General features: G+C 36.9%; 1 protein-coding gene across 8 annotated transcripts in view; it reads right to left on the bottom strand.

Annotated features, from left to right (window-relative positions):
- Positions 1–461: 461 nt before the first annotated feature.
- The window catches only part of fam49a (family with sequence similarity 49 member A), a 33856-nt gene continuing 8713 nt past the window's right edge, over positions 462–25604 (bottom strand). The window contains exons 1-13 of one of the 8 annotated variants that reach the window (XM_048207189.1): positions 15979–16170; positions 13130–13184; positions 9133–9213; positions 8607–8686; positions 7223–7344; positions 7002–7107; positions 4979–5115; positions 4778–4855; positions 4537–4680; positions 2596–2675; positions 1396–1522; positions 1225–1295; positions 462–1139 (exon numbers count right to left, since the gene is read on the bottom strand). In XM_048207189.1, the coding sequence (XP_048063146.1) occupies positions 1076–1139; positions 1225–1295; positions 1396–1522; positions 2596–2675; positions 4537–4680; positions 4778–4855; positions 4979–5115; positions 7002–7107; positions 7223–7344; positions 8607–8679 (1002 nt within the window). In that variant the 5' untranslated portion in view covers positions 8680–8686; positions 9133–9213; positions 13130–13184; positions 15979–16170 and the 3' untranslated portion in view covers positions 462–1075. Of the gene's footprint in view, positions 1140–1224; positions 1296–1395; positions 1523–2595; positions 2676–4536; positions 4681–4777; positions 4856–4978; positions 5116–7001; positions 7108–7222; positions 7345–8606; positions 8687–9132; positions 9214–13129; positions 13185–15978; positions 16171–25604 lie in introns of those variants that run through there. The other 7 variants (XM_048207187.1, XM_048207193.1, XM_048207190.1 and 4 more) reach the window with 7 other exon arrangements.

The raw sequence follows: 25604 nt of genomic DNA, 5'->3' as shown, positions 1-25604 counted from the left end.
AATTAATTGGTGGTATTAAATTGGTATAAATTATACACCTATAATGTAGGTGTATATGTATGTGTGTATACATATGGATGTATATATTTGTGGATATGTGTGTGTATATAACATCCATATTTCTCTGCCTTCTGTTTCTTTGTCTTTTAACTGTTTCTTTTATATTTTATGTACACTTCTCTTCTAATTGTTGTACAGCACTTTGGTCGGCCTGGCCGTTTTTAAACGTGCTTTAGAAATAAACCGAACTTGAACTTGAACTTGAAATTCTTTACCCCGAAATATCTTAGTGACCCCAAACTTTTGAACAGTAGTGCATCTTTTTAATGGAGCTCAAACATGAGCTTAGCTTATCCGAAATATTACAGCAGGTATCAGGACTTCAGACTGCAAATTAGTGGCACACAACCCAAAATATCACATTATTATCTTTTTCCATGTTAGAGAACATTAATCAAAAATATAATCAAAATGTCAAATTTATTCAGATTTTAAAGCTGTATTGATGAGTATCGAATGTGTTAGAAACAAAGAGGCACAAAGACATGAAGAACACATCACATTATAACAAAAATAAAACATCTCCACCTTCAGCCAAACCACAGATTTGGGAACAAATAGAAAAGAAAAAAAGTTACATCACATTATGGTATTTTCCTGAACTGTCTTTTCTCGTCATTACCGTATTACAAAATACAAAAGCACAACCATACCAACACACTTTACTCATTCAATATTGACTACATTTTAGCCAATATGATTTCACTGCAACTCACAACCAATGCATCAGCCCCTTTGGTTAACACGATCACTGTTATTAATTTGAAAACAAAATGGCAAATGATTTTTTTTTTCATGAATTTTCATAAGGCTGCTTGGTTTTTTTTTATTCATTTGTGCTTCTGTCGACAGTATAGGCAATTTGTTTAGAATAAAGGTCTGCTTTCTTTACATTGCAGTAACTTGAAGGGAATGATTATGTAAATACACCCAAGTATTAACATCAAGTCCTTAAATAAATGTAAACATATACATCTTTTGAGGTCAGAATATTGACCCACTTCACTTAAAATCATTACTGAAGCATCGTTCTGATATTTTTTGGAGTGGACTCATCATTCAGGTGTTTTGTGGTGAACCTTTGAAAGAAAAATAAAGAAAAGATCAAAAAAATGATTACACAAACCATAGTATCTGTCTTTAAGAACAGGAAGGGAAACTTACTTGAGGGCATTAAGGAGACCTTCAACATTATCTGCTGGCTGATCTTTTAAGACTTTAATGCATCCTTTCATCTAGAGAAAGTGTGTACATCACATATCATGGGGAAAAGGTCATTTTTAAACTCAATCAAATGTGGGAAAACTTGGGGAAAATATGAGAAAGTAGACTTACATCAATTTTTGAGGATTTGTTGAAGGCACCGTTAGGATGCACATGGTCATAGAGGATAATAACCCCCACCATCACCCTCATACAAAACAGAAGTGTATCTTCACTGTTGAACCGACTCGTGTATTCTCTGTTAGCAGAAGAGGAGATTATTGCTACAATATATTTCAATCCAGGCATTCCGCACCTTCTGACAAATTAATTTCCATGATATTTCCAGTCATCAATGCTTAATTAATAAAAAAGCATACTTGACTGTTAAAGGGATAGTTCACCCAAAAATGAAAATTTGATGTTTATCTGCTTACCCCCAGTGCATCCAAGATGTAGGTGACTTTGTTTCTTCAGTAGAACACAAATGATGATTTTTAACTCCAACCGTTGCTGTCTGTCAGTCAAATAATGCAAATGGATGGGAACTTCTACTATAAGAGTAAATAAAACTTGCATAGACAAGTCCAAATTAAACCCTGCGGCTCGTGACGACATATTGATGTCATAAGACACGAAACGATCGGTTTGTGTGATAAACCGAACAGTATTTATATCATTTTTTAACTCTAATACACCACTGTCCAACCGCGTTCAGCACTTGCTTAGTGAGGTCTGATCGCGCTCTGACAGCAGCAGTGATGTCTCACGCATATACTTCAATGAGAGCATGTTTTATTTACTCTTATAGTAGAAGTTCCCATCCACTAGCCTTATTTGACTGACAGACGGCAACGGTTGTAGTTAAAAATCATCATTTGTGTTCTACTGAAAGTCACCTACATCTTGGATGTGCTGGGGGTAAGCAGATAAACATCAAATTTTCATTTTTGGGTGAACTATCCCTTTAAACAATTAGTGTACAAATGTCTCCAATGACTCAAAACCAGCTAAATTTCAGTTAGCTGAGCCCCAATGAGGAAGACCGTGTCCCATAGGAAACCATTATTAACCAATAACATTTGCCACCCAAAGAGTCACAAAAGCGGTTTCCTTCAGCGGACAGACTGATGTTATCAGCAAGTTATTACTGTACACAAGCAGGCACAAATAGAAATGACTAGATGTTGAAATATTTTAAAATCTAATCTGAATCTAATCTGAAATTCCCATGATTTTAGTTGATTGTTGCATATATGAATATGCCTCATCAGAGGCATATATAAGCAGCAATATTAAAGAAGCAATGGAAGGAACAGATTAAGTACTCACGGTGTCTCCAACATGACCTTGCAAACACTTGCCATAGTGCTCAGGCAGTCTGTGGTGTTCTCAAGAGGTAATGTCTTATTCTACAGTGAAAAGAATTAAAGGAGATTTAAAGGAGATTTATTAATTCACACAAACATTTCAATGCATGTATATTGATTATTATACACTACGATCATTCAAAGGTTTGGAATTGGTAAGATAATGTTTAATGATTTTAATGCTCAACAAGGCTGCATTTATTTGATCAAATTATTTATTTATTTGATCCCATTTTCAAATGATCCTTCGGAAATCATTCTAATATGGTGCTCAAGAGACATTTGTTATTATCAATGTTGAAAACCGCTGTCCTGCTTAAAGTCCCCCTGTGGTGAAAATCAAGTTTTTAATGTTGTCTTTTATGTCTATGTGGTGTTTTTAATATGCATTAAGACAAACCATTCATGTGTCAACCCCACTGCTGAGTATTTTCTCCTTATAACTGCAGTGATAAAAAGACTCAAACTCAAACCCGCAGTTTGAATCGCTGGTGTCTGACATCACAAACTACCTTGTAACCAATCACATCAACATGCCGGCGGGCTTTAGCATATCATTAACAGCAAACTAGCAGGGGAGTCTGTTGATATTTTCTGTTGATATGAAAAATTGTGTAGATTTAGAAACATGGTGGGCGTATGATGTACATTACGATGTTATGATGAACTATATGCCTTTCTCCACTGAAGTTTTGAGTTGTTCAAAGCGTTTGTAAGGATACTATTGTTAGAAGTCAGCTGTCTGACTTGGAGATGTCGAATTGGAACATGGTTTGTGTAACATTAGCAACACATTATTAGCTGTTTGATAACAGATTCAAGCAAAAGGCTAATCATATTAATTACTGTCATGTGTCTGACGTTGTAAAAAGCGATACCATTGTGCAGTGTTTACCTCAATATATTGACTAAGTGGATCTCTGAGCTGGCGTGAGCGAGTGGAGGCAGGGCTAATTTGCATATTCATTGATCTGCATATATTAAATGAGGCAAGGGTGTAGAGCAGGGGTGTCCAAACTACAGCCCGGGGATGAATTTCAAACGGCCTGCAGCTTGTCTATTAAAATCTATTATACGTGGCCCACCAGGCATTATTTACAAATCGTGCAGTTTCACAATGTCAACACAAGGTGACAGTACTAGATATTAGGCCAGGGAAACATTAACGCGCCAAAAGCGGAACAAAACAGCGCTACTTGTGCGCACTGCACAGCGTGTGACTCACAAGCTCACAAATGTGTTTACTTGCTGAGTGTCTCGATCAAACGACCACTAAACTGCCAGTGAGAAGTGTTCGAGTTCGGCATAGAGGAAATCTCTCTGTGATTTAATTCAGTTTAAAGCTGAATTAAATCAACAACACTAACGTGCAAATCAGGAGAAACATTGAGCCGTTCCAGTTAGAATACTTTTCAACCAACAATTCAATGACATTTATCATGGATTTACAGCGGTAACACTAACTGTAACATGTAATATATATATATATATATATATATATATATATATATATATATATATATATATATATATATATATATATATATAATCTGTCCCCCTTTTAAAAAAAGTTTGGACACCCCTGGTGTAGAGTTACATTCAAGCTATTTTAAAGGCATTTTTTTTTCTTTCACAAGACAAAACGTTTAAATATGCCATTTTTGGTCATTAAAGATTAGTTTTAAGGCATACAATTACTGACTACAGGGGGACTTTAATATTTTTATGGAAACTCTTATAAGTTATTTTCAAGAGCCTTAGATGTATCCTGAAAGTTCAAGTAATTCTTTGAAAGTTCAAAAAAACAGCATTTATTTGAAAATGTAAAAGTCAGCGTAAAAGTTGATCAATTTAAAGCATCTTTGCTGAATAAAAGTATAAAATTCTTTTAAAAAATATTGACCACAAACTGAAGCACAGCAGGCAGTACCTCCGTCACAAAGTTTGTTGTTGCCGTGCTCAGGGTTTTCAGCATAGGTGTGGCTTCAGCATAGAACAGAGACATTCTGTTTGCCATTTCATTATTGACCTCATTTTCAATATCAAGCTTGATAGAGGGGAAGAAAACACACGCATGAATATAGAAATGAACACAGTACAGTTCACAGAATACTGTACATGTCATGTCATGTTCCTGCACTTACATTCATGTTGTTTAATCTGTTTCGACTGATTGTTCTTCTGTAGTAGCTGAAGTCGTTCTGGATGGCTGGAATTCTCATCTAAACAAATTACACAATTTAATAAGCAATTCCCAGAACAGTGGCAATCAACAGTTTTTTTATTTTTTTATTCCCCTAATATTAAAATCAGTGCGTGACAAAAGCATTGAAGCAAGCTGGCACCTTAAGCTCATCAAAGCGGAGGGTGAAATGCAGGATTTCAGCGAACTGTTTAGCAAGGGCCTGCTCCCTCTCCAGGTGCTGAGTGGGAGTGTACGGCGGACATGTCAGAGATTCCAAAAGACTCTTTAGCGCCTCCTCTACATGGAAGAGAGGAGAGAGAAGATACAGATGCAGAGATTACATTACAATTTTACTGATCAAGGAGAAAATATATGGCTATAGGTAATTATTAGGAGTGTGATTAAAATGTGACGGGATTTCTTGTCGAGGTGAAAAACTGTCTCACAATATTGCCATGACGGAGTGTATGGGTAAAATTAGGATAGAATATGCCACCGCTGTCGTTTTGCTTTTTATAGAAAATAAAAACAATTTAACAATTCAGCTGAATAAAGATCACTTCAATCCCATCCAGCTCATCCAACAAGAGCTGCAGAGTCATACGTAGTGCAGTAGGAATCAGAGTTCACTGATCACGTGACGAAAGTAAGTGACGAAATGACTGACAAGACCATGGCGGAGGATTCATTGCACAACAGAGCCCAAGCAACAAATGTGTTATCTTGTAGAATGCGTGCTTAGCACCGCCGCTCCCTATTCACATAGTACACGCAAATAAAACGCAAGCACGCATTCAAATGCGAATTCAATACCCCGTATTTTGAAAGTGGCTCCCTGATGCATGCAAATATTACCCAATATGAAAGCTATCTTAAGCTGGGCTGTGTAGTTGTAACCATCTCGTCTCCATTTGCACTTTGAATATTGAGAGAGTACTTTGGTTATTATTGTTTGCACTTTATAAGACTAAGAGAAAACTGTTATTCATTTTTATTTATACTGTTCTTATTTCTATGATCAATTTGTGGAAAGGAGTTCAATTAGGAGGTCAAAAGTTGTAGAAGCTCACAAATCATGTACAGTTCTAACAAGATGTACTATAAGTCTAAGGTGTCCCCTGAATGTGTCCGTGAAGTTTCAGCTCAAAATACCCCATAGATTTTTTTTAATCTAACTACCTATTTTGGGGCATAATTAGAAATGCGCCGATTCAGGCTGCGGCCCCTTTAATTGCTCGCGCTCTCTGCCCCCTACCGAGCTCTCGACTCTATCATTGCATAAACAAAGTTCACACAGCTAATATAACCCTCAAAATGGATCTTTACAAAGTGTTCGTCATGCATGCTGCATGCATACATTGGATTATGTGAGTATTGTATTTATTTGGATGTTTACATTTGATTCTGAATGAGTTTGAGGCTATGCTCTGTGGCTAACGGCTAATGCTACACTGTTGGAGAGATTTATAAAGAATGAAGTTGTGTTTATGAATTATACAGACTGCAGGTGTTTAAAAATGAAAATAGCGACGGCTCTTGTCTCCGTGAATACAGTAAGAAACAATGGTAACTTTAACCACATTTAACAGTACATTAGCAACATGCTAATGAAACATTTAGAAAGACAGTTTACAAATATCACTAAAAATATCATGTTATCATGGATCATGTCAGTTATTATCGCTCCATCTGCCATTTTTAGCTGTTGTCCTTGCTTGCTTACCTAGTCTGATGATTCAGCTGTGCACAGATCCAGACGTTAATACTGGCTGCCCTTGTGTAATGCGTTGAACATGAGCTGGCATATGCAAATATTGGGGGCGTACATATTAATGATCCCAACTGTTACGTAACAGTCGGTGTTATGTTGAGATTCGCCTGCTCTTCGGAAGTCTTTTAAACAAATGAGATTTATATAAGGAGGAGGAAATAATGGAGTTTGAGACTCACTGTATGTCATTTCCATGTACTGAACTCTTGTTATTTAACTATGCCAAGGTAAATTAATTTTTTAATTCTAGGGCACCTTTAAAACATTTCAAATGCACCTGCAGACTATTTTTCTAGTCATGTATTTAGTCATTGAGGATTTCTTAAAAATACTCGGTACAATTCTTGTCTCGTCTCATGTCATGAGCTAACTGTCTCATCACACTCCTAGTAATTATAAATGAATAGTGTACCTAATTTCAATGAAAAAGCATAGAACTTCTTTAGGCGGATGACAAGGGGACACACAGAGTTCCAAGCCCTCTCCTGAAGGAGCATGTCATTAGGATTCTGTATTGCCTAAAATGACAAATCACATGATTTAACGTGGCATGAGTAATACAACCCACAAAATGTTTTAAATACAACTGATTGACCCACAAAGCAAAAGCAGAAATATTACAATCAGACGTACATCTCGTATTTCCTGGCCCGCCCCCTTGTAGGCTTGCAGGCCGGACAGGATGCTCTCTGACTCCTGGAGAACAGCATTCACCTGGTTCCACACCGCTCTCTCACAGTCTGTCGGTTGTGCGTCTGACACAAATAAACTTCATTATGCACTACCAAACACTAGTTATTACAGGCAATGAATTTTACTGCATTAGATATAATATCAAACCAAGTGGCATCTGCAAACAAATGGAGGATAGAGCTTTTTTAGCTCTAACTTTACTTCCATTTCGTCGAATTACAGCCATTTTCATTCTCATTTTTAGTAGATCTGTGATCTGTTATTCTCCAGTTCACACAGGTGTCCTAACAGAGTAACCATCACTAAATTTGACAACCACAAAGTGGCCAAAAACATTATTTATTAAGTTTAAAGCATCATGAGCTTCTTCTAGTGAAATGTTTTGTCAATTTTCTTTCAAATAAATGACACTTGGTTTGATATTATGTTATCTAATGTAATGTAACATTCATACATTAAGTTGCGGCTTAAGCAACCAAATATTTTAAGGGCACTGTATAAACAACAAAAACAAACAAATGTGACATTTGCATATAGAATCATTTGCTTTCTTTAAACCAGAGATCCCCAATCATTCAACATTTCACAGAGACGCTCATTTCAAAAGTAATAGTGTATGGGTTATTGCCACTGAAACACAATCAAAAAACAACATCCTGACTTCAGTTAGGTCTCTCTCAAAGAAAGCAAATACTCAGGAAATGTTGAACATTTTGGGTAAAGCTCTGTTCAAAGTTTATAGACAGAAAAATAATCAAAGTCCAATGTTTAGTGTAATATAACTGGGTTTGAGTATATAGTAACACAGGATTTAAATGTTTACTCGACAAGTATACAGAGGGAAAGGATTGAAAGATCTGAGATTTCAGAAAGACAAAAACAGAGACCAGAAAAATGTCAATTATCAGAAAAATATCAGAACAAGCAGGAGCTGCAAAGAAGAGTAAGGAGATAATTTAAAAAGGATGGATCATGCAACAGACATAGCCATGTTGGATATGGGGTTAGTTACACATACTGATTGGTAAGTCATGCACATTTAGGTTGCCAACAACAAATCAGATTTTCAGAATCTCCTTTGTATTTGCAATCCAAGTTTTTTTAATTAAAGACTGTATGTAAAAAAAGATGAGATATGCAAACATATTGCTCTATCAAACTCATTTGCACAAAGCATTTGCACATGCAAAAGCATTGCGAAGCTCTGTTTTGCTGTTGCGTTGTGATGAGTAGGTTTTCAAGGACAATTCTGACAATGGTACTTGCAAAATGTTAGTAGTTGGAAAAAGTGACAGACACCAGGCCAGGCAAAAGCTCTGCTCACTTTCAAAGTCAAGGAAAAAGTTTGGCCCCTGATCAAGCTCTGTGCAAGTGAGCACTTTTAACAGATTCCCCATTTGGTTTCTGAAACAGAAAAGCAAGAAGAGAAAGAAGAAAAAAGGCAGAAAGAGAGAGAAAAAGAGAAAGGTGTTGCATGTCAAAGACAGTAATCAGGATGTCACGCTTTAAGAGTGATTCTCAAGCTCCTACATACAGAATTCCCTCAGCTTGTCATGGTGAACAACATGGACATCATTCAAAATTGAATCAAAATGGAATTTTCCCTTTCTACTTTGAAAGATCAGCACATTTTTTTTCTAGTAAAATCACAGGACAAGCTTTTAGACAAAGTGTCAGTGCAACTGCTCTGGACAGCAGGAAACATAAACTTTTACAACAAGAAAGCAAAGAGGGAAAACTGTCTTATAAGAGCTTTGAGACCATCAGTTCAGCTCCTCCGGCCACTGTTGGGGAAATATAGAGTTATAGAGTCTCGCCAACCCCAGACTCCACCTCTCCTCAAAACTTACTTTCAAAGTCCAGGAAAAAATGTGGATAGTTCTCTATTTCCCTTGTAAGGACTTTTAGAAGATTACCCATTCCAGCGAAACCTAATCAAGATATAATGATGAAAAAACAAAACAAATGAATGAAATAAAACTCAAATCACAATAAACAGTAACTTCATTAACAGTAAAGCGAGAATGGTGAGAGATGAAATTAGAGCTGTAATATACTACTTGTTTAACAATAACTGATCAGAAAATCTAAGCACTGTAAATTGGCACATAACTAACAGATGAAAGCAGTATGCTGGTACTTTAACTATTTTTAAAATGCAATGTGCATATGTGAAAGCAAGCCTTTTAATTACCACCAAATGACTGAAAACAGGAAAAGCATGTAGCACACAAGAGACTTCAGACATTGGTTTTCTTGTTTGTAGGTCAATCTTACTTTGCTCTCCTCATATGTACTTGTGAAATTGTTCACTCACCAGCCAGAGAATAAAAAAGTTTGAAATAAATGCTGTCATTTCAAATTAGGTTATAACAGCTGTTGTAAATCACATTCCACTATTGTTATAATACTGAGTAACTGAGATGCTTCATCATTTTAAGTTCATATCATTACGCCGGCATGCACAAGTGCATACTCTACAAAAACATGTATGATGTTGTCCACATGTTGCCAGAGCTCATGGGATTGGGACAGTGACATTAGTTGTGTCCGAAATTACGCACTATGCACTTATACACTGTGTACAACCGTGTTGCGTATGTAAGGTTATTTTGTCATTCAAGATTGGATGAATGACTCCGTTACGTAATTAAAGCCAAGACAGTTGAGTGCATAAATTGTCCAACATTCCACACTTAGTTTTTTCAGTTAATTAAGTGCATCACCCGAGTATTTAAAGTGCACTTTTCCTTTTTGGAATTTTAAATGTGAACACACCACTCACACTAAACAAGTCATCATGAAACAAAATTGTAATATTCTTTTCTTCTCTGTAGGCCGAACAACACATGAACAAACAGGAAAACAGTTCTCATCATTGCATCCGCTTTTCCAAGAATGTGTTAACAGCAGTACGAACTGACGGCGATATCTATGGACTTTTAAGTTAATCAGCAAACCTATAAACTATTCAATTTAAATGTCAAAATGTTAGGGAGAAAATATTAACTTTTAGATATTAATCTGCATATGCGATGGCCATCAGTTAAGATCATCTTTGCTCGCTCCTTTTAAGGTATCTTGAGTAAAACGGCTTTGTATTTAACAAAGCACATACAAAAGACCGAAACCTGAAGTGATGTGACCTGTTTTACAGAATAAGGAAGGTTTTTAATTAATTCATTTGTTACATTTATATAGCACTTTTCTCTGCACTCAAAGCGCTTTATGTATGGAAGGGGGAAATCTCCTTAATCTCCTTAATGATGCGACGGCAGTCATACTGCGCCAGAACGCCCACCACACAGCAGCTTATTGGTGGAGAGAAGCCAATCAGTATAGATGGGGATGATTAGGAGGCCATGATGATGGACAGTGGCCAATGGCAAATTTGGCCAGGATGCTGGGGTTTAAACCCCTACTCTTTTTTTCAAAGGACATCCTGGGATTTTTAAATGACCACAGAGAGTCAGGACCTTAGTTTAACGTCTCATCCAAAGGACGGTGCTTTCTGACAGTATAGTGTCCCCATCACTATACTGGGGCATTAGGACTCACACAGATCACAGGGTGAGCACCCCCTGCTGGCTTCACTAACACCTCTTCCAGCAGCAGCCTAGTCTTCCCAGGAGGTCTCCCATCCAGTTACTGACCAGACTCAACACTGCTTAGCTTCAGTGGGCAACCAGTTTTGGGCTACAGGGTGATATGGCTGCTGGCGCTTGCTAACCCCCATTGTGACATTTAGAGTAAAACAGCTTCTTGAACGAGGAAAAAAAGTATAGGGCAGGGCCTGGTTTTGTGCATTGGGAATTGACTGAATCGTCATGAATTGCTGTGATCTCATGTGATTGACAGGCTGGAGGGGAGGGAATATTGTCATGCCCTCGTACTGGTGCACATCAGACTAAAAAATTATGAGGGAGCGTGAATTAAAAAAAAAAAAAAAAAAGGGCACAGATTAATCATTTATAAAAAATGCTGCAATTAAGATTTTTTGGTGACTTTATAATACATGACAGTGCCTGTGACTCTTCACTGCTCCAGCAGAGGGAGCAAGTGCACACCATAATAATATCATTATCTGGCATTAGCGACAGTGAATCTCAGCTTCTAACAACAGATGTACAGTAGTAGAGACAAACTTGGCACTTTCATGCATCTAATCTCAGATACTATTAAATTGGTGGGTGAGTGTACAGCACATATATCAAGTAAATTTTTTTTTTTTTTTTTTTAAGTAACATACACAAGTCAGTTTGATCCTCCAGATGCTCTTCTGCGCAAGAGGATGTGAAGACAATACCGTTTTCTGCTGTATGTGGTTAACCACCACACATGAGTGCAGGCGATTCAAACAAGCTTCCTGTCAAACCTAAAGTGCTCCAACCATCGGAACAACCACACTTGCAAAAGCATGAGAAACAGTCACTCTGGTAGCTGTGAAACAAAGCGGGCACAGAACAGTCTGGCCATTTCTAAGCCATGTCTGTGTGAGCGTGCATGTGTGTCCATCACTATGAACCCTATTCATTAAACACAGTGAATCATCACAGTACAACATGCACAAACCCAGCACTCTCTGCCCACATACTACATATTAAAAAGCATTACAAATGCATCTGAAAACACATGCACACAGGCCTTGACCTGCATTAGTAATGAGGTGACCTTATGTTGTAAAAATGTTGGAGGGGCCTTGGCAGTCATTTGTGCAGTGTAATGAAAACCAATACAGATATTTCACATGTGCTCTCACATGCTTTTGGGAGCCAGTAAGGAGGAAAAAAAAGTGAACTGTGAGGGGGGTATGTGTACGTTTTAAACCGGAGTAACCAGGAGAGTTGGTGAGAGTGCCAAACAAAATAACTTCCTGTTTAAAGAAACTAGAGTAAGAACAAACAGCCTAATTTTAATAATTGGTGCAGGATTTAATTTATGATCTTAGTACTAGCTGGCATGTGCTTTATGGTTTTAAAAATGAAAACTATAACAATGGTTCCTGCCACAGGATGCAAGTTGTCACAGGTAAAAGAGATTTAAAGAGATAGTCTTATCAATCCACCCCCCAATTTTTTTTTTCTTTCGCTGAACATAAAATAAGATATTTTGAAGAACATTTTGAACCAAACAACAGAGGAACCCATTGATTTCCATTGTATGGCCAAAAAAAAAAAAAAGAAGAAGACATTTTTCAAAAGATCTTTTATGTTCCACAGAAGGTTTTGAAGTACAAGACAGAGTAAAAGGTGACAGAATTTTAGGTTTATGTTCAGTCCAGCACTGGATGTACATTAATGCCGAGACCCCCCATGGCTTCTGGAATTAGATCAAATCAAAAGCCTCTGCAATTAAACCATGTATGCTGCAATTAAAGGCCATGCAAGTAGAACAATAATCCACTTTATCCGTGGCTGAAAAGACCTCTGTTAGCCTCTGCCTGCTGAGCAGCTCATAAACAGAGCAGTAAATGAACTTTTGCATCTCGGCTGGGCTTAAACAGAGCTTGGTCTTGCTCAGGTCTTGCATACAGCCGCAATATTAACAACCTCACAAATTACTGGTTTATTCACTTCCTAATGGGGTTCCCACAGTGACCGTGTTTGTGTTTATCAAATCCTCATGTTGCGAGAGGCACCGGCCTACACTACAACACTTCCTGCTTTGTGGAGGCTAAACACCACCACAGCTCTCATTCAGAGTTTACAGCAGTTGTGTTTATTGTAATAACGTTGGGCTGTTTCTAATCTCATTTGCTTACACAGAAAGGAAACTGAGGCAAGAGAAGCAGAGTTCATTGAGCCTATAGTGATGTAACTGTAAATCTGCTATTGCCGTTAGTGTTACCTTTTCTGGAGGAGAATGTATGCTTGCTTTTAGATCATCCACTTGATTCTTGATTCTGAAAAACAAAACAGAAGCAAATCAGTCAAGTTGTGTTGAATGAGAAAAACAAACCACATATTTTGTATCAATCCGACAGCATAAAATGTAAATAGTAATTCAACAAGCAAACTGCGTTTCTTACATTACAAGCAAGTTGTGACAAAAATCATCTAATTATAAAAGGTGTATATACTAGTTTTGTCAAAAATATTAATATTTCAGTATGTATCGATACTGAAATACCTGAACCGGTTCCAATACTCCTTTTCTAAAGTATTGATACGCCGATACCAGATGCGCATTCTTGCGCTCTTCTCTTCGACAGCAAACTGACACACCGACTCCATTCACTCACTCGTCTCATTCACTACGGTTAAATAATGCTTTTATTGCGCATAATTTTAGTCATTCCCGCAGGTTGCACACTCACATCAAAAGCGTGCGGACCACTGATCTATATAAGTGGCGCGCAAATAAAGCCACCTCTCAAATAGCTCACGAGTACCAAATTGACTTCTTTTTCATGGCTTATTGTGCTTCAATGGTCAAATACATACAAAATTATGTCAAAATACCCATATTGACAAGTATTCAGGTAAATACAGTCAGTTTTGGAACGTAAATAGTTGAGAGAAAACACATACTGTGTAACAGTATATTGGATCCGGGCATGCGCTCTTAAAGTGACAGCAGCCTAATAAACCTTTAGGCTTTTTAACTTTAACTTTTTTAACTTTAAATGTAAGCATTAACCCCTTAAGACCGGATGGAGTGTCGGCGCTCCCAAGTGCGTGTCTCTCTTTAAAAGCCAATAAAAATTTAATCCATATAGGTAGCACAAAAATTCTTTTTGCATACAAAACCAGAGACTTTAAACTTTCATATCAAGCCTCCAACATGCTTCTGTTTCGTTGTTTTCACCCTCTAATGAGTCTGAGTAATATGCGTTTACAACAAAAACAGCACAGCCGCTAACTGAATACAAGTATGTATATTTCACGTGCTCTTAACTTCATGAAAAATGCACAGATCATAAAAATCGCACATCAATATTTAAAGCAGATTCTCAAGATTAAAATGAATCCAAAATCATTGCGTTGATCACAAGATATTACTCACGGAATGATTTAACATACTTGGCTAAAAACATGTCTCTCATCTCTCCGGGATGCAGTGTGTATCCAATGTTCCCGGACCCATCCATGTTCGTTTTCCGACGTGGAATAACACAAAATAGATATCATTTTAAAGCTTAGAATCTCATCTTTTTAATGCATCTAACCATTTTTAAAAAAATCCTAACGACTGCTGAGAAGTGCCTCTAAACTGGAGTTTACCGCCCGTTGGCGCCACCTGGCTGCGGAAAAAATGAACAACATTTTTTCAAACTATTCTTTTTTGCTATCACCACGAAATTTGAACCAGATGCAGCTCACATATAGGAGAGCATCATCAAAAAAGAATTTTTTAGCGATCTTATTGTGTTCCTGAGTTATTCCATGTCAAATAAAAAAAAAGAAATTATTTTTTAAAAAAATTATATATATTTTTTGTTTTTATCAGCTGTTTCTCAGCAAGATAATGTCCAAATGTAATGTAATTTATATTTTCTTAAAATTTAAAATGTTTTCTCTCAAATGATACCCACCTTTTGACTCTCCTTGCTAGAGTTTTGGAGTTATGAGTCTTTACTTTTGTGTGTGTTGCTCAGAAAAAAAAAAACTCTAAAAAAGCCTTCAGGTCTTAAAGGGTTCATCTGAATTTCATTTTTACAATGAAGACTATCCAGTGTTATTTTACATTTGATTACTTTCATTTCTGTAGTATTTCTTACCTGAATATTACTGTTGGACCCACCTGAAAAACTTAAAGCTATGTTTATTTTATTTGTCTCTTTATTCTATTGTATTTGTGTATTTGTTCTTATTTTATTACTGACTGCTTATTTGTATTTTTTTTGTAAATTTAGTTCAATGGTTCAAATAAAGCCTCCCTATTCCACGTGTAAGCTATTGCAACAAAATGAAATGTCGATATTTTTTGAAGGTTTTGTGTCGAAGTTGGAAATTCCAGTATCATGACAACACTAGTATATGCTGCAATCTAGTTTGAACGCACCGCTCTCTTGATGGGGAAAAAAGTGACTGCAACAAAGATTGCAATGTGATAGCTAATGATTAAAAACAAACAATGACATGAATCAGTCGTTTCAATAAATTTATCATGGATAGCTCTCTGTGAGATTTAAAATGCACTTCACAGCTGTTTCATGTTAACTGGGGGATTAAATATCTAGAGAAATTTCAGCCAAGTGCAACTAATGGCAACCCAAAAACACTCTAGAGGGCAGGAACCATCAGAGACACTCTCTAAAGAGGCTCATATGCACATGACAGCAATGCATACCGTTTCTACAGCACCTTTCTATATGGTCATTGTTGGTTGTTAAAATGAATCTTGCAATACATGAAACTACACCTGAAATACATCAATACATGGAACTAGCACTACACCTACAAAGACACGGAAAAGGAAAAAAAAACATAGACCAAGCACTCATGCAAAGAATGCTCATGACGAAAACAAAAAACTTGTCACACAAGTTGGGAAACACCCTTAAGTTGCCAAATTAACAATCCATTTGTCAAGGAAAAAGGAAGCTGCCTTCATGATAAAGTCATCTACAAAGCAGGTCTCTATAGAGCTTTGCTGACAAAAGACGGGCTGATATCAACATGTGTTGACTTTTTTCTCTGAGAGGCATGAAATGAGCTTTCTTTCCCCCTTTGTCAGCACACACTGATACTCACGGTCAACCCTTCCACCAGACGGCGTTCCGGTCACACGTTCTTTCCTTGATTTTCTTTTGAGGATTAAGATCACTGATCCCAGTTAAAACATCGACCTCTTCTGCCCTCACACATTGCAACTGTGCTAATAAACCCAGTCCTTCTATCTAACAGACAGATAGAGAGATAAAGAACTGCCTCCCTCTGGCTCGACTCCCATCTGTCAGTGTGCATAGTGCTCAAACTCCCCTTCCCCCCCCTCAAACCTGAGTACAGGGCATGAACGGACCCCACGGGGACTCTGCCATGGAGTCACACGCCCTTATATGGGCATACGGCTGCTCAACGCATGAGCCGGATGAGTGGTCTTCCCTTCCCTCCTCCGTCTCTGCACCTTTCTCTCTCTAAAGAAGTCATCACTGTACGCCTGTCTTCACCACGCTCTGCAAAACCAGTGGAATTTCTGAATGAAAAACACCGTGATAGATAAATTCTTCCGTGTTTTTGAACCAACTCCAGATTGGTAACAAAAAGTGCACAGTATCTTGGTAGGATCTTCTTTAGCCTGCGATGATCTGGGTCAAAGCAGCATAGGGATATTTTATCTGTGGTATTTCCCTCTCAGCAGGTCCAGGTATTGGAATCAGGAAAAGAGAATTCCCAGAGAATAAACATGTTTTTCAGAACTCGCAGTGGAATTTTCCAGTGACCCCAATAACACAATAACATATGCTGAATAGCAGTTATCATTTGAGATTAAACTGAAATGATGAATCCCGGCTTTCAGATTATCAGCATTCAAATGGAATATTTCTGATCAATTTATGAAATATGAGAATCTCTGAAACAAGCAGAAATTCAAAGATTGCATAAACTGAAGAAACAATCAAAAATAACAAGAGCTGTGGAAAATGATAATTTTTTATGATGCATTGCAATGCTAAAGTGAACGATTCTGCATCGAAGCATAAAAACAAAATAATTGATTTTTTAAGTTATTAAGCACAATAAGACATCTCAAGACGATCTCAATGTGTTACATGCGCTAAATGACACACATACGCAAAGCACATGCACAGAAAGCTGCCTCTCTACACTATGAGATCCTGAATTCAGTTCTCTTTGGGGGCATATTGCACTAGAGCGGTCAGATACACAGAATTATTTCAAAATATTATGATGAAATTAGTGAAATTAGTGATTAGTGAAAAATCACAACTCTAGAAATAACATTCCTTCCAGAAAAGCTGGACTGCCACACACATGCATGCACTAGCCTGTCAGGATGCCAACAATCTCCATGACAACTTAAGGGCTATTGCACAGCAAAGCACATTTGAGTAACAGATTTCCTCGGCAACTGCAATATGATGAACACTACGTCCTGACCTAGAATCAAGGAGGGAGTGACGTCTGCGTCATTCTTGGCTGAACGTAGCATGGAAGGTTTTTAGATGATCAAAACTAGATCACATTTTTGGAGAAGTACATCATAAATCACATCACATGCTTGGCATTAGTTTTTATAAAGTAAAAGGTTTCCTATGTACACAGGAAAGGGAGTTTTAAAGACCCTAAGAAATCAAAACTGTGCAACAGTCAGGTTCCAAAAGTAAAAACTCTTAAGGACATTCATTCATTTTCTCCATAGGAAAATTGATTTTAACAATAACTTATAAACCTGTAAAGACAGCCTTACTGTGAGCTACAAGGTTGTTAATTGATAGTTAGCCCACACTATTTCAACTTAGTTTGAAAAATAATCCTGTTTAACAACAGAATTTGTGGTAAAAACTACATTACCCATGATGCTGTCCAGAAAATTCCACCAATCAGAGAGGCGAAAAGCAAAAACATGCCAAAAGATCTTGTTTGTTTCAGCCACTCCCATGAAGCACCGCAAATGATGTAAGAGACGGTCTCCCTATGCCTAATACTTAAAAATTTGAGTATGTATGAACATTTTGCAATAAACTTAAACCTGTGCTGGCAAAAGGAGTCAGAATGCACACAGGCTAATTTCAAGCTACAGACAAAATAAGTGAAAAATTAAAATTTTGGTCGAATTTGAGTATTAAAAAATTAGTTCATTAAGCCCTCATCTAGCGATCCCTATGCTCCAAATAGCAATTAAACGTCTAAAAGTATCTTAATTTGTTCGTTTTCTGAGGAGTAGCTTTCCTTTGTCCATGAAAAAAGCGGTTTTTCTCTGCTCGCTTCTGGATGACTCGCGCTTCCTCTTAGCACAAGTTGGTATTGTTTTAAAGCGCAGCATTCCAACTTTGTGAATATTCATAGGGAATTCTTGATGGCATGAGAAATGAAACTGCCTCCTCTATCAAACTGAAAACAAAACGATCTTACTACTTGCACTAACTGACAGATCCGAAGCGAGCGCACAAAGACGCCTCTGACAGTGCATGATCCCAATATACACATATTATCAGTCTTGGCGAGTATTTACGCAAATATTATCTTAAATGACTGTTTGGTTAACTGTTGCTTCATTGGATTTTAGTTCTTTCTATCGCTAAAGCCGATAAGTACATACTCTTGTACCTTTATATTTTTGTACAATTTTCAAATACTTTTTTGCTTCACATCAAAGTTTGTAATGTTGTGATTTACCTCATAGCTGGTTGGCTTTGTTCATGGATTATAATGCTTTAACAAAGACTTTTGAAATAGAAACAGAATAGAAAAAGTACTTCTGGAACCAATGCAGCTGAAAAAGTGGTTAGCTTTAGCTTTGAGGTCTTCTAGGTAGTACTCCAATGTCTTTCAGCAGATATACACATCTAAAATCTTCAGGTAAAATGGACCAAAAACATGACGACTCATATAGCAAATAATGTTAATTCCAGCAATGTTATTGTTAAATAAAACTATTACAAATTGTTCTAACTGAAATAAATCTGAAATAAAATATATGTTATAAGAAAAACTTAAACTTCAAATCATGCTAATATAACACTGGTTCGTCCATTCAAAGGCAGAAAGAGACTACAAAAGATATAAAAGTAAAGAAAACATTTTCAAATCCAATTCAGTTCTTTTTTTCTTTTTTTTCCCCCTCAAACAAAAGAAGCTCAAAGACACTCCAAATTACTCAATATCAAGTACTAGACTTGACTAGGAGGAGCTGGGTCCATTTTTAAAAGCATTAGACTCTGACCAGCTGCTTACCTCCAGGACAAAGCTGTTTGACTGCGAGAGGCAGATGGGCTCTTCAAACGACCCAGGCCAAATGACCGACAGCATGAAATATTCAAGCAAATAACTCTCAGTTCCCATTCTCACTTGGCTGGCACATATAGCAGTCTAACTCCAAGTAGAATGTAGACAAGTAGAAGTGTGATTATTTTAATAGTGTCACAGCAATCATAACAGTGCAAGAACATAACATTACATCTGTTGACAAACTGTGGCTGCTGACTAAAAGATGAATTACTTCACTTGATCATTCTACTTACGTTCAGCAGAAGCAATTGTGGTGAAACAGATGGTGATCCGTCCCAAAAACAATGTCCACATCATGAAATTATAGCACCTCTAGGCAATGACTGAACTTTTAGATGATGACATCTTTAGACATGCATCTAAAAGATTTGGTTGTAATCATGAGGCAAGATTCATTTACCTCTATATATTTATAGGATAGAAGGGAAAAGCCTATGTAAAAGTAGGAAAATGTGTCGATTTCTGATATCCATTCTGCACATCATTAAAGTGTTTAAACCCAGACATAAAGGAAACACATCAGCCATTCAAGAAGCTCTTAAGAGCCACACCCCTCAGTTCATCTAGAGTTTAAGATGCATGAGAGTCAATGAAGTGTAAAACTTCAAAACCACCATAGAAAACAAGTGTAGATGGACAAGAAAAGCTGAAGGAGAAATACAATGGCTTCAGTACAGCAAGTGCAAATATTAACTAAGTCTAATTATTGTTGTATACATAACGGGTCTTTTCCCCTTCTGAACTGGTAACATGCCAATGATAACATTTTGAAATGGGCAGCAGGAGTGTTTTTTTTTTTTTTTTTTTTTTTTAAACTGCAAGCAGTAGCAAAAATAGACTGGATGTCTAATCTTACAAGAATGCGATTTTAATGATGGGTCGGTTCAGTGGGATTTGAAGTATGACTGAGGGGGGTTCCTCTAATCCTGTTTCCTTTAAGAGCACTGTAAACTCACAAGCAGCTCACATAAACTGAATGCAAAACTTGCCCACAAGTACATTCAAACTGCTGTATTAGCTAGTCAGTTTACTATGGTGTAACAAAAAAATTTTTTACAAATAGATATTTTCAGGAGCTTATTAATGGCTCATAATTATCCCATTATTTTGCTTTAGCATGTAATATAAAAAGTACTTAAAGGTACACTATGTAGTTTTCCGTCCACTAGAGGTTGCCTATTCAAAACAAAGGCGTAGCTTGATGATGCCAAGTTTGAACGAGAAATCTTGGGACATGTTTCACAGCCGGTGGAAAAGAATCGGGGTGGGACTCGGGCAGAAATCATGTTCATGGATGTTCATAAGACTAAACGTGTTGAGCTATATAACAATAATTAGTTTTCTGTCTATAAATGTATCAAAACAGATACATTTCCCTTGACTGTGTTTTGAATCCTTGAATCCTGAATCCTTGGTTAAAATTGCGATTTTCTCACGATTTACAAATAGTTGGAAACATTTGGGATATTGTAAGTACTCAACTGAACAAAATATATGACACTGGCCTTGTGGTTTTTGGATATTTTACTGCAAAAATTTTACATATTGCAGCTTTAATATTTTTGTTTTTAACAGATATGAAAATCTTGAAAATCTCAAAATAATAAACATTTCATGCATAAAGTATTTGATTAACTATATGGGTACTTATATAAATCATTATTCAAAAATGACTATTTCAAAATTAATTACTACTTCAAAAATTAATATTTTCTGTCATACTGCCCACACCTAATTACCACTAATGCTAATTCTTTTGACAAACCAAAATGTTGATGTAAGGTTTAGTGGTTTGGTGTCATATACACACCAACATTTATTAGACAGGCCATAAATCACACTTTCCATTTGTACAGTCTTTTAGTGGAAAACAAAACAATTTGCTTTTTGCTGTTGTCATTTTATTTTATTAGTAGACATAGCTAACAAACAGCAGCATGATGTTGATACAATATAGAGTTGGAATATTAAGACATAAAACTGATTTAGTGTCTAAATATTACTGTATGCAATGTGTCAGCTTCACACGCACACACCCTTACATGCTCATATGTGTAATGCTAGAGAAAACCAGGTGAGAAAGATAGCTTTCTCTGCAATAACATCCCTGGAGAAAAGTAGCAAAGCGACCTTACTTTACAATGTGTGGGAGTTCTTGATCTTTTAATGCTCAGCGCGGTCTGTCAAAAACACCAGAGCAGTGCAGAAAACACAGTGATAGAACACCACACAATAAGCTCAAAAGTCTAGCCTACCCAATAACAGTGTAGTAAAAACAGCCATTTCCTGTCAGTCTAAACAACAAGTCCATTTGCCGCAAGTGGCTCATCACTAGTGGTTTCTCTCCATTCTGCTGTTGCTGATATAGCATTCATAATGGACAAATATTATTTACTGACCTCATAAGGGGCATCTAAACATAGCCAAAGAAAAATATCAGATACTGTAACAGTTATACTGAGTGAATCAGCAAAATACTCCGTCTTAAATCAATACTTTAGCAACTTGCTTGCACAATTTCTGAAATAAAAAAAATGAACACAATACTAATTTGAAAATTAGTACACGCTTGTATAAAGTACATTTCTGCCCTTAAAGCAAACTGCACTCCCAGATGGTGTTTGTGTAAAGCATGCTCATATGGGGAGCCAATCTAAAACTGCTAAAATAGAACATTACACCCCACGCTCAGAGAATGTGTAGCAGACTACAGACACAACCGAGTGCTGTGGCTTACTTGCACTCAAAGCCTTTTATATCAAACATTTTATTTGATTAATTGTGCAAGCACATCGGAGTATAAAACACTGGTACACACAAACCATGACCATGCAAAGGGCTTATGTGGCATAACAAACATGGAAAATGCGGACGGAATTGTGGAATCTAGTCATAAAAATGGAATTAACAGTAAAATGCGGAATGTCATGGAATTTGGCAAATTTTGACGAATAAATCAAAAGTAGTGCTATACAATTAAGAAAACTGCGATATGAACTAGTATCTGTGAATATTAGACTGCTATATAAATATGAAGTCTGCACGTTCTGCATGTCTCTGTGTGAATGAGCAGCACAGTTTCATCTATTACACATTCTCAAGCACACGTGACACTCGTCTCACTATATGAGGACACTTCACCTGAACTTCATCTCCAGAGCCGCTCTAAGAATTCACTTCCCAAACATTTCAGCATTTAGTTTGATAAAAACTATCATCATATTATATACACACAGAAACTCAGAGGGCTTTATGACAACGAGTCAAAATAAAAGTTGGGTTTAGTTTGAAGAAATTGTGACAGAAATACATTACTAATGTACAGAAGTAATAATAATATTAATAATAAAGTTATTAAAATTTATTTTAAGGAATGACAATTTTTCATCCATGTTTTAATTTTAACAGTAAACAACTTTTTTGGCAAACAAGTTGTGCGCCATTTTGTCAAAAAGGAACTTAAATTAACATATGATTAAATTTGAAAAGATGCATTAAACTATTGTTTTATGGCTTCATTTGATTAAAAATTAATAAATTACTGTATTTTTACAGCTGCAGTCTGTAATTTTGCCTCTTTGTTGCCATCTCTGTTTGAAACCTGCAAATGCAGTTGTTTGCAGAATTATCATCTTTACGTGCGTTGTGCCTTGGCACGGCTCCTCAACACGGATGAATCTAAAGTTTGCTGTCAATCACCACTTCGGTGTGGATACTGTACTTCGGAATACCAGACTGTACAGGTGCTGGTCATATAATTAGAATATCACCAAAAAGTTGATTTATTTCACTAATTCCATTCAAAAAGTGAAACTTGTATATTATATTCATTCATTACACACAGACTGATATATTTCAAATGTTTATTTCTTTTAATTTTGGTGATTAGAACTGACAACTAAGGAAAATCCCAAATTCAGTATCTCAGAAAATTAGAATATTACTTAAGACCATTACAAAGAAAGGATTTTTAGAAATCTTGGCCAACTGAAATGTATGAACATGAAAACTATGAGCATGTACAGCACTCAATATTTAGTTGGGGCTCCTTTTGCCTGAATTACTACAGCAATGCGGCGTGGCATGGAGTCGATCAGTCTGTGGCACTGCTCAGGTGTTATGAGAGCCCAGGTTGCTCTGATAGTGGCCTTCAGCTCTTCTGCATTGTTGGGTCTGGCATATCGCATCTTCCTCTTCACAATACTAATCTATGGGGTCAAGGTCAGGCGAGTTTGCTGGCCAATTAAGAACAGGGATACCATGGTCCTTAAACCAGGTACTGGTAGCTTTGGCACTGTGTGCAGGTGCCAAGTCCTGCTGGAAAATGAAATCTGCATCTCCATAAAGTTGGTCAGCAGCAGGAAGCATGAAGTGCTCTAAAAGTTCCTGGTATACAGCTGCGTTGACCTTGGACCTCAGAAAACACAGTGGACCAACACCAGCAGATGACATGGCACCCCAAACCATCACTGACCGTGGAAACTTTACACTGGACCTCAAGCAACGTGGATTGTGTGCCTTTCCGCTCTTCCTCCAGACTCTGGGACCCTGATTTCCAAAGGAAATGCAAAATTTACTTTCATCAGAGAACATAACTTTGGACCACTCAGCAGCAGTCCAGTCCTTTTTGTCTTTAGCCCAGGCGAGACGCTTCTGACGCTGTCTGTTGTTCAAGAGTGGCTTGACACAAGGAATGTGACAGCTGAAACCCACGTCTTGCATATGTCTGTGCGTAGTGGTTCTTGAAGCACTGACTCCAGCTGCAGTCCACTCTTTGTGAATCTCCCCCACAATTTTGAATGGGTTTTGTTTCACAATCCTCTCCAGGGTGCGGTTATCCCTATTGCTTGTACACTTTTTTCTACCACATATTTTCCTTCCCTTCGCCTCTCTATTAATGTGCTTGGACACAGAGCTCTGTGAACAGCCAGCCTCATTTGCAATGACCTTTTGTGTCTTGCCATCCTTGTGCAAGGTGTCAATGGTCGTCTTTTGGACAACTGTCAAGTCAGCAGTCTTCCCCATGATTGTGTAGACTACAGAACTAGACTGAGAGACCATTTAAAGGCCTTTGCAGGCGTTTTGAGTTAACTAGCTGATTAGAGTGTGGCACCAGGTGTCTTCAATATTGAACCTTTTCACAATATTCTAATTTTCTGAGATACTGAATTTGGGATTTTCCTTAGTTGTCAGTTATAATAAACAAAATGAAAAGAAATAAACATTTGAAATATATCAATATGTGTGTAATGAATGAATATAATATACAAGTTTCACTTTTTGAATGGAATTAATGAAATAAATCAACTTTTTGATGATATTCTAATTATATGACCTGCACCTGTAGTCTTGAAGTAAGTCCAAAATAAGAATTTTCACTGGAGAATGTCATCTGAACAAGTAAGTAACAAATCTGCCACTTTTGTTCTGACCAACTGAGGAAAAAAAAAGCATAACAGTAAATTGCGCTGCCAATAGTGTTTAAATCTAATGATCGCTTAGCTCGGATCACGTCAAACCGTGCAAATAATAAGTACCACCCGAATTATAAAACATTACAAACTTACCGTTGTGAATCGGGTAAGGAGATAGTTTTGAACACTGGCTGGTTATGTACTTGCGCAAAAATTGATTTTGGATCATTTTTAACCAAAAAAGTTACGGACAGCAGCTTATGAATTCAAGTGATTAGACATGGTTTTTGATTATTTGATTATTGGTTTTTAAGAACCACTAAGGCTTAGTTCACCTTAAAATCATTTACTCACCCTTATGTTGTTCCAAACCTGTATGAGTTTCTTTCTTCTGTTGAACACAAAAGAAGATATTTTTTGATAAATGTTGGTAACCAAACGGTTTATGGTAGCCATTGACTTCCATAGTAGGAAAAAAAAGCTATGGAAGTCAATGGCTACCGTCAACTGTCTGGTTACCAACATTTATCAAATAGTATCTTCTTTTGTGTTCAACAGAAGAGAGAAACTCATACAAGTTTGGAACAACATAAGGGTGAGTAAATGATGACAGAATTTTCATTTTTGGGTGAACTAGCCCTTTAAAACAGAATCCAGAAATATTAAAACAGAAAGGTTGTAATTTGGGAAGGAATAAAATGGATTTCATAGGTGACTATGTTAGTTCTTGCCATGAATACTGTGTCTTTAACTTTACCAGCCATGTCTATTTTAGATAATTACACAACACCCTCACACTGTTTGTCAGAACACCTACACTTCATAGACTCCTAAATTAAATAGCATATAACTTCAAATACTGTCACAAAATTGTATCAAATTCTCAAATAATATGATGTTTTTCAAAGAACCTGCTCCATAATTGCAGTGGAACTTGGTATTGTAGCAACAAATTGATCCAACAGCTTGCTAACTGCACAGGGTGGTCTAAAG

The sequence above is a fragment of the Megalobrama amblycephala genome, linkage group LG11 (genome assembly GCF_018812025.1).
Source record: "Megalobrama amblycephala isolate DHTTF-2021 linkage group LG11, ASM1881202v1, whole genome shotgun sequence".
Taxonomy (NCBI): Eukaryota; Metazoa; Chordata; class Actinopteri; order Cypriniformes; family Xenocyprididae; genus Megalobrama; species Megalobrama amblycephala.
This window is presented reverse-complemented; position numbering and strand designations above follow the sequence as displayed.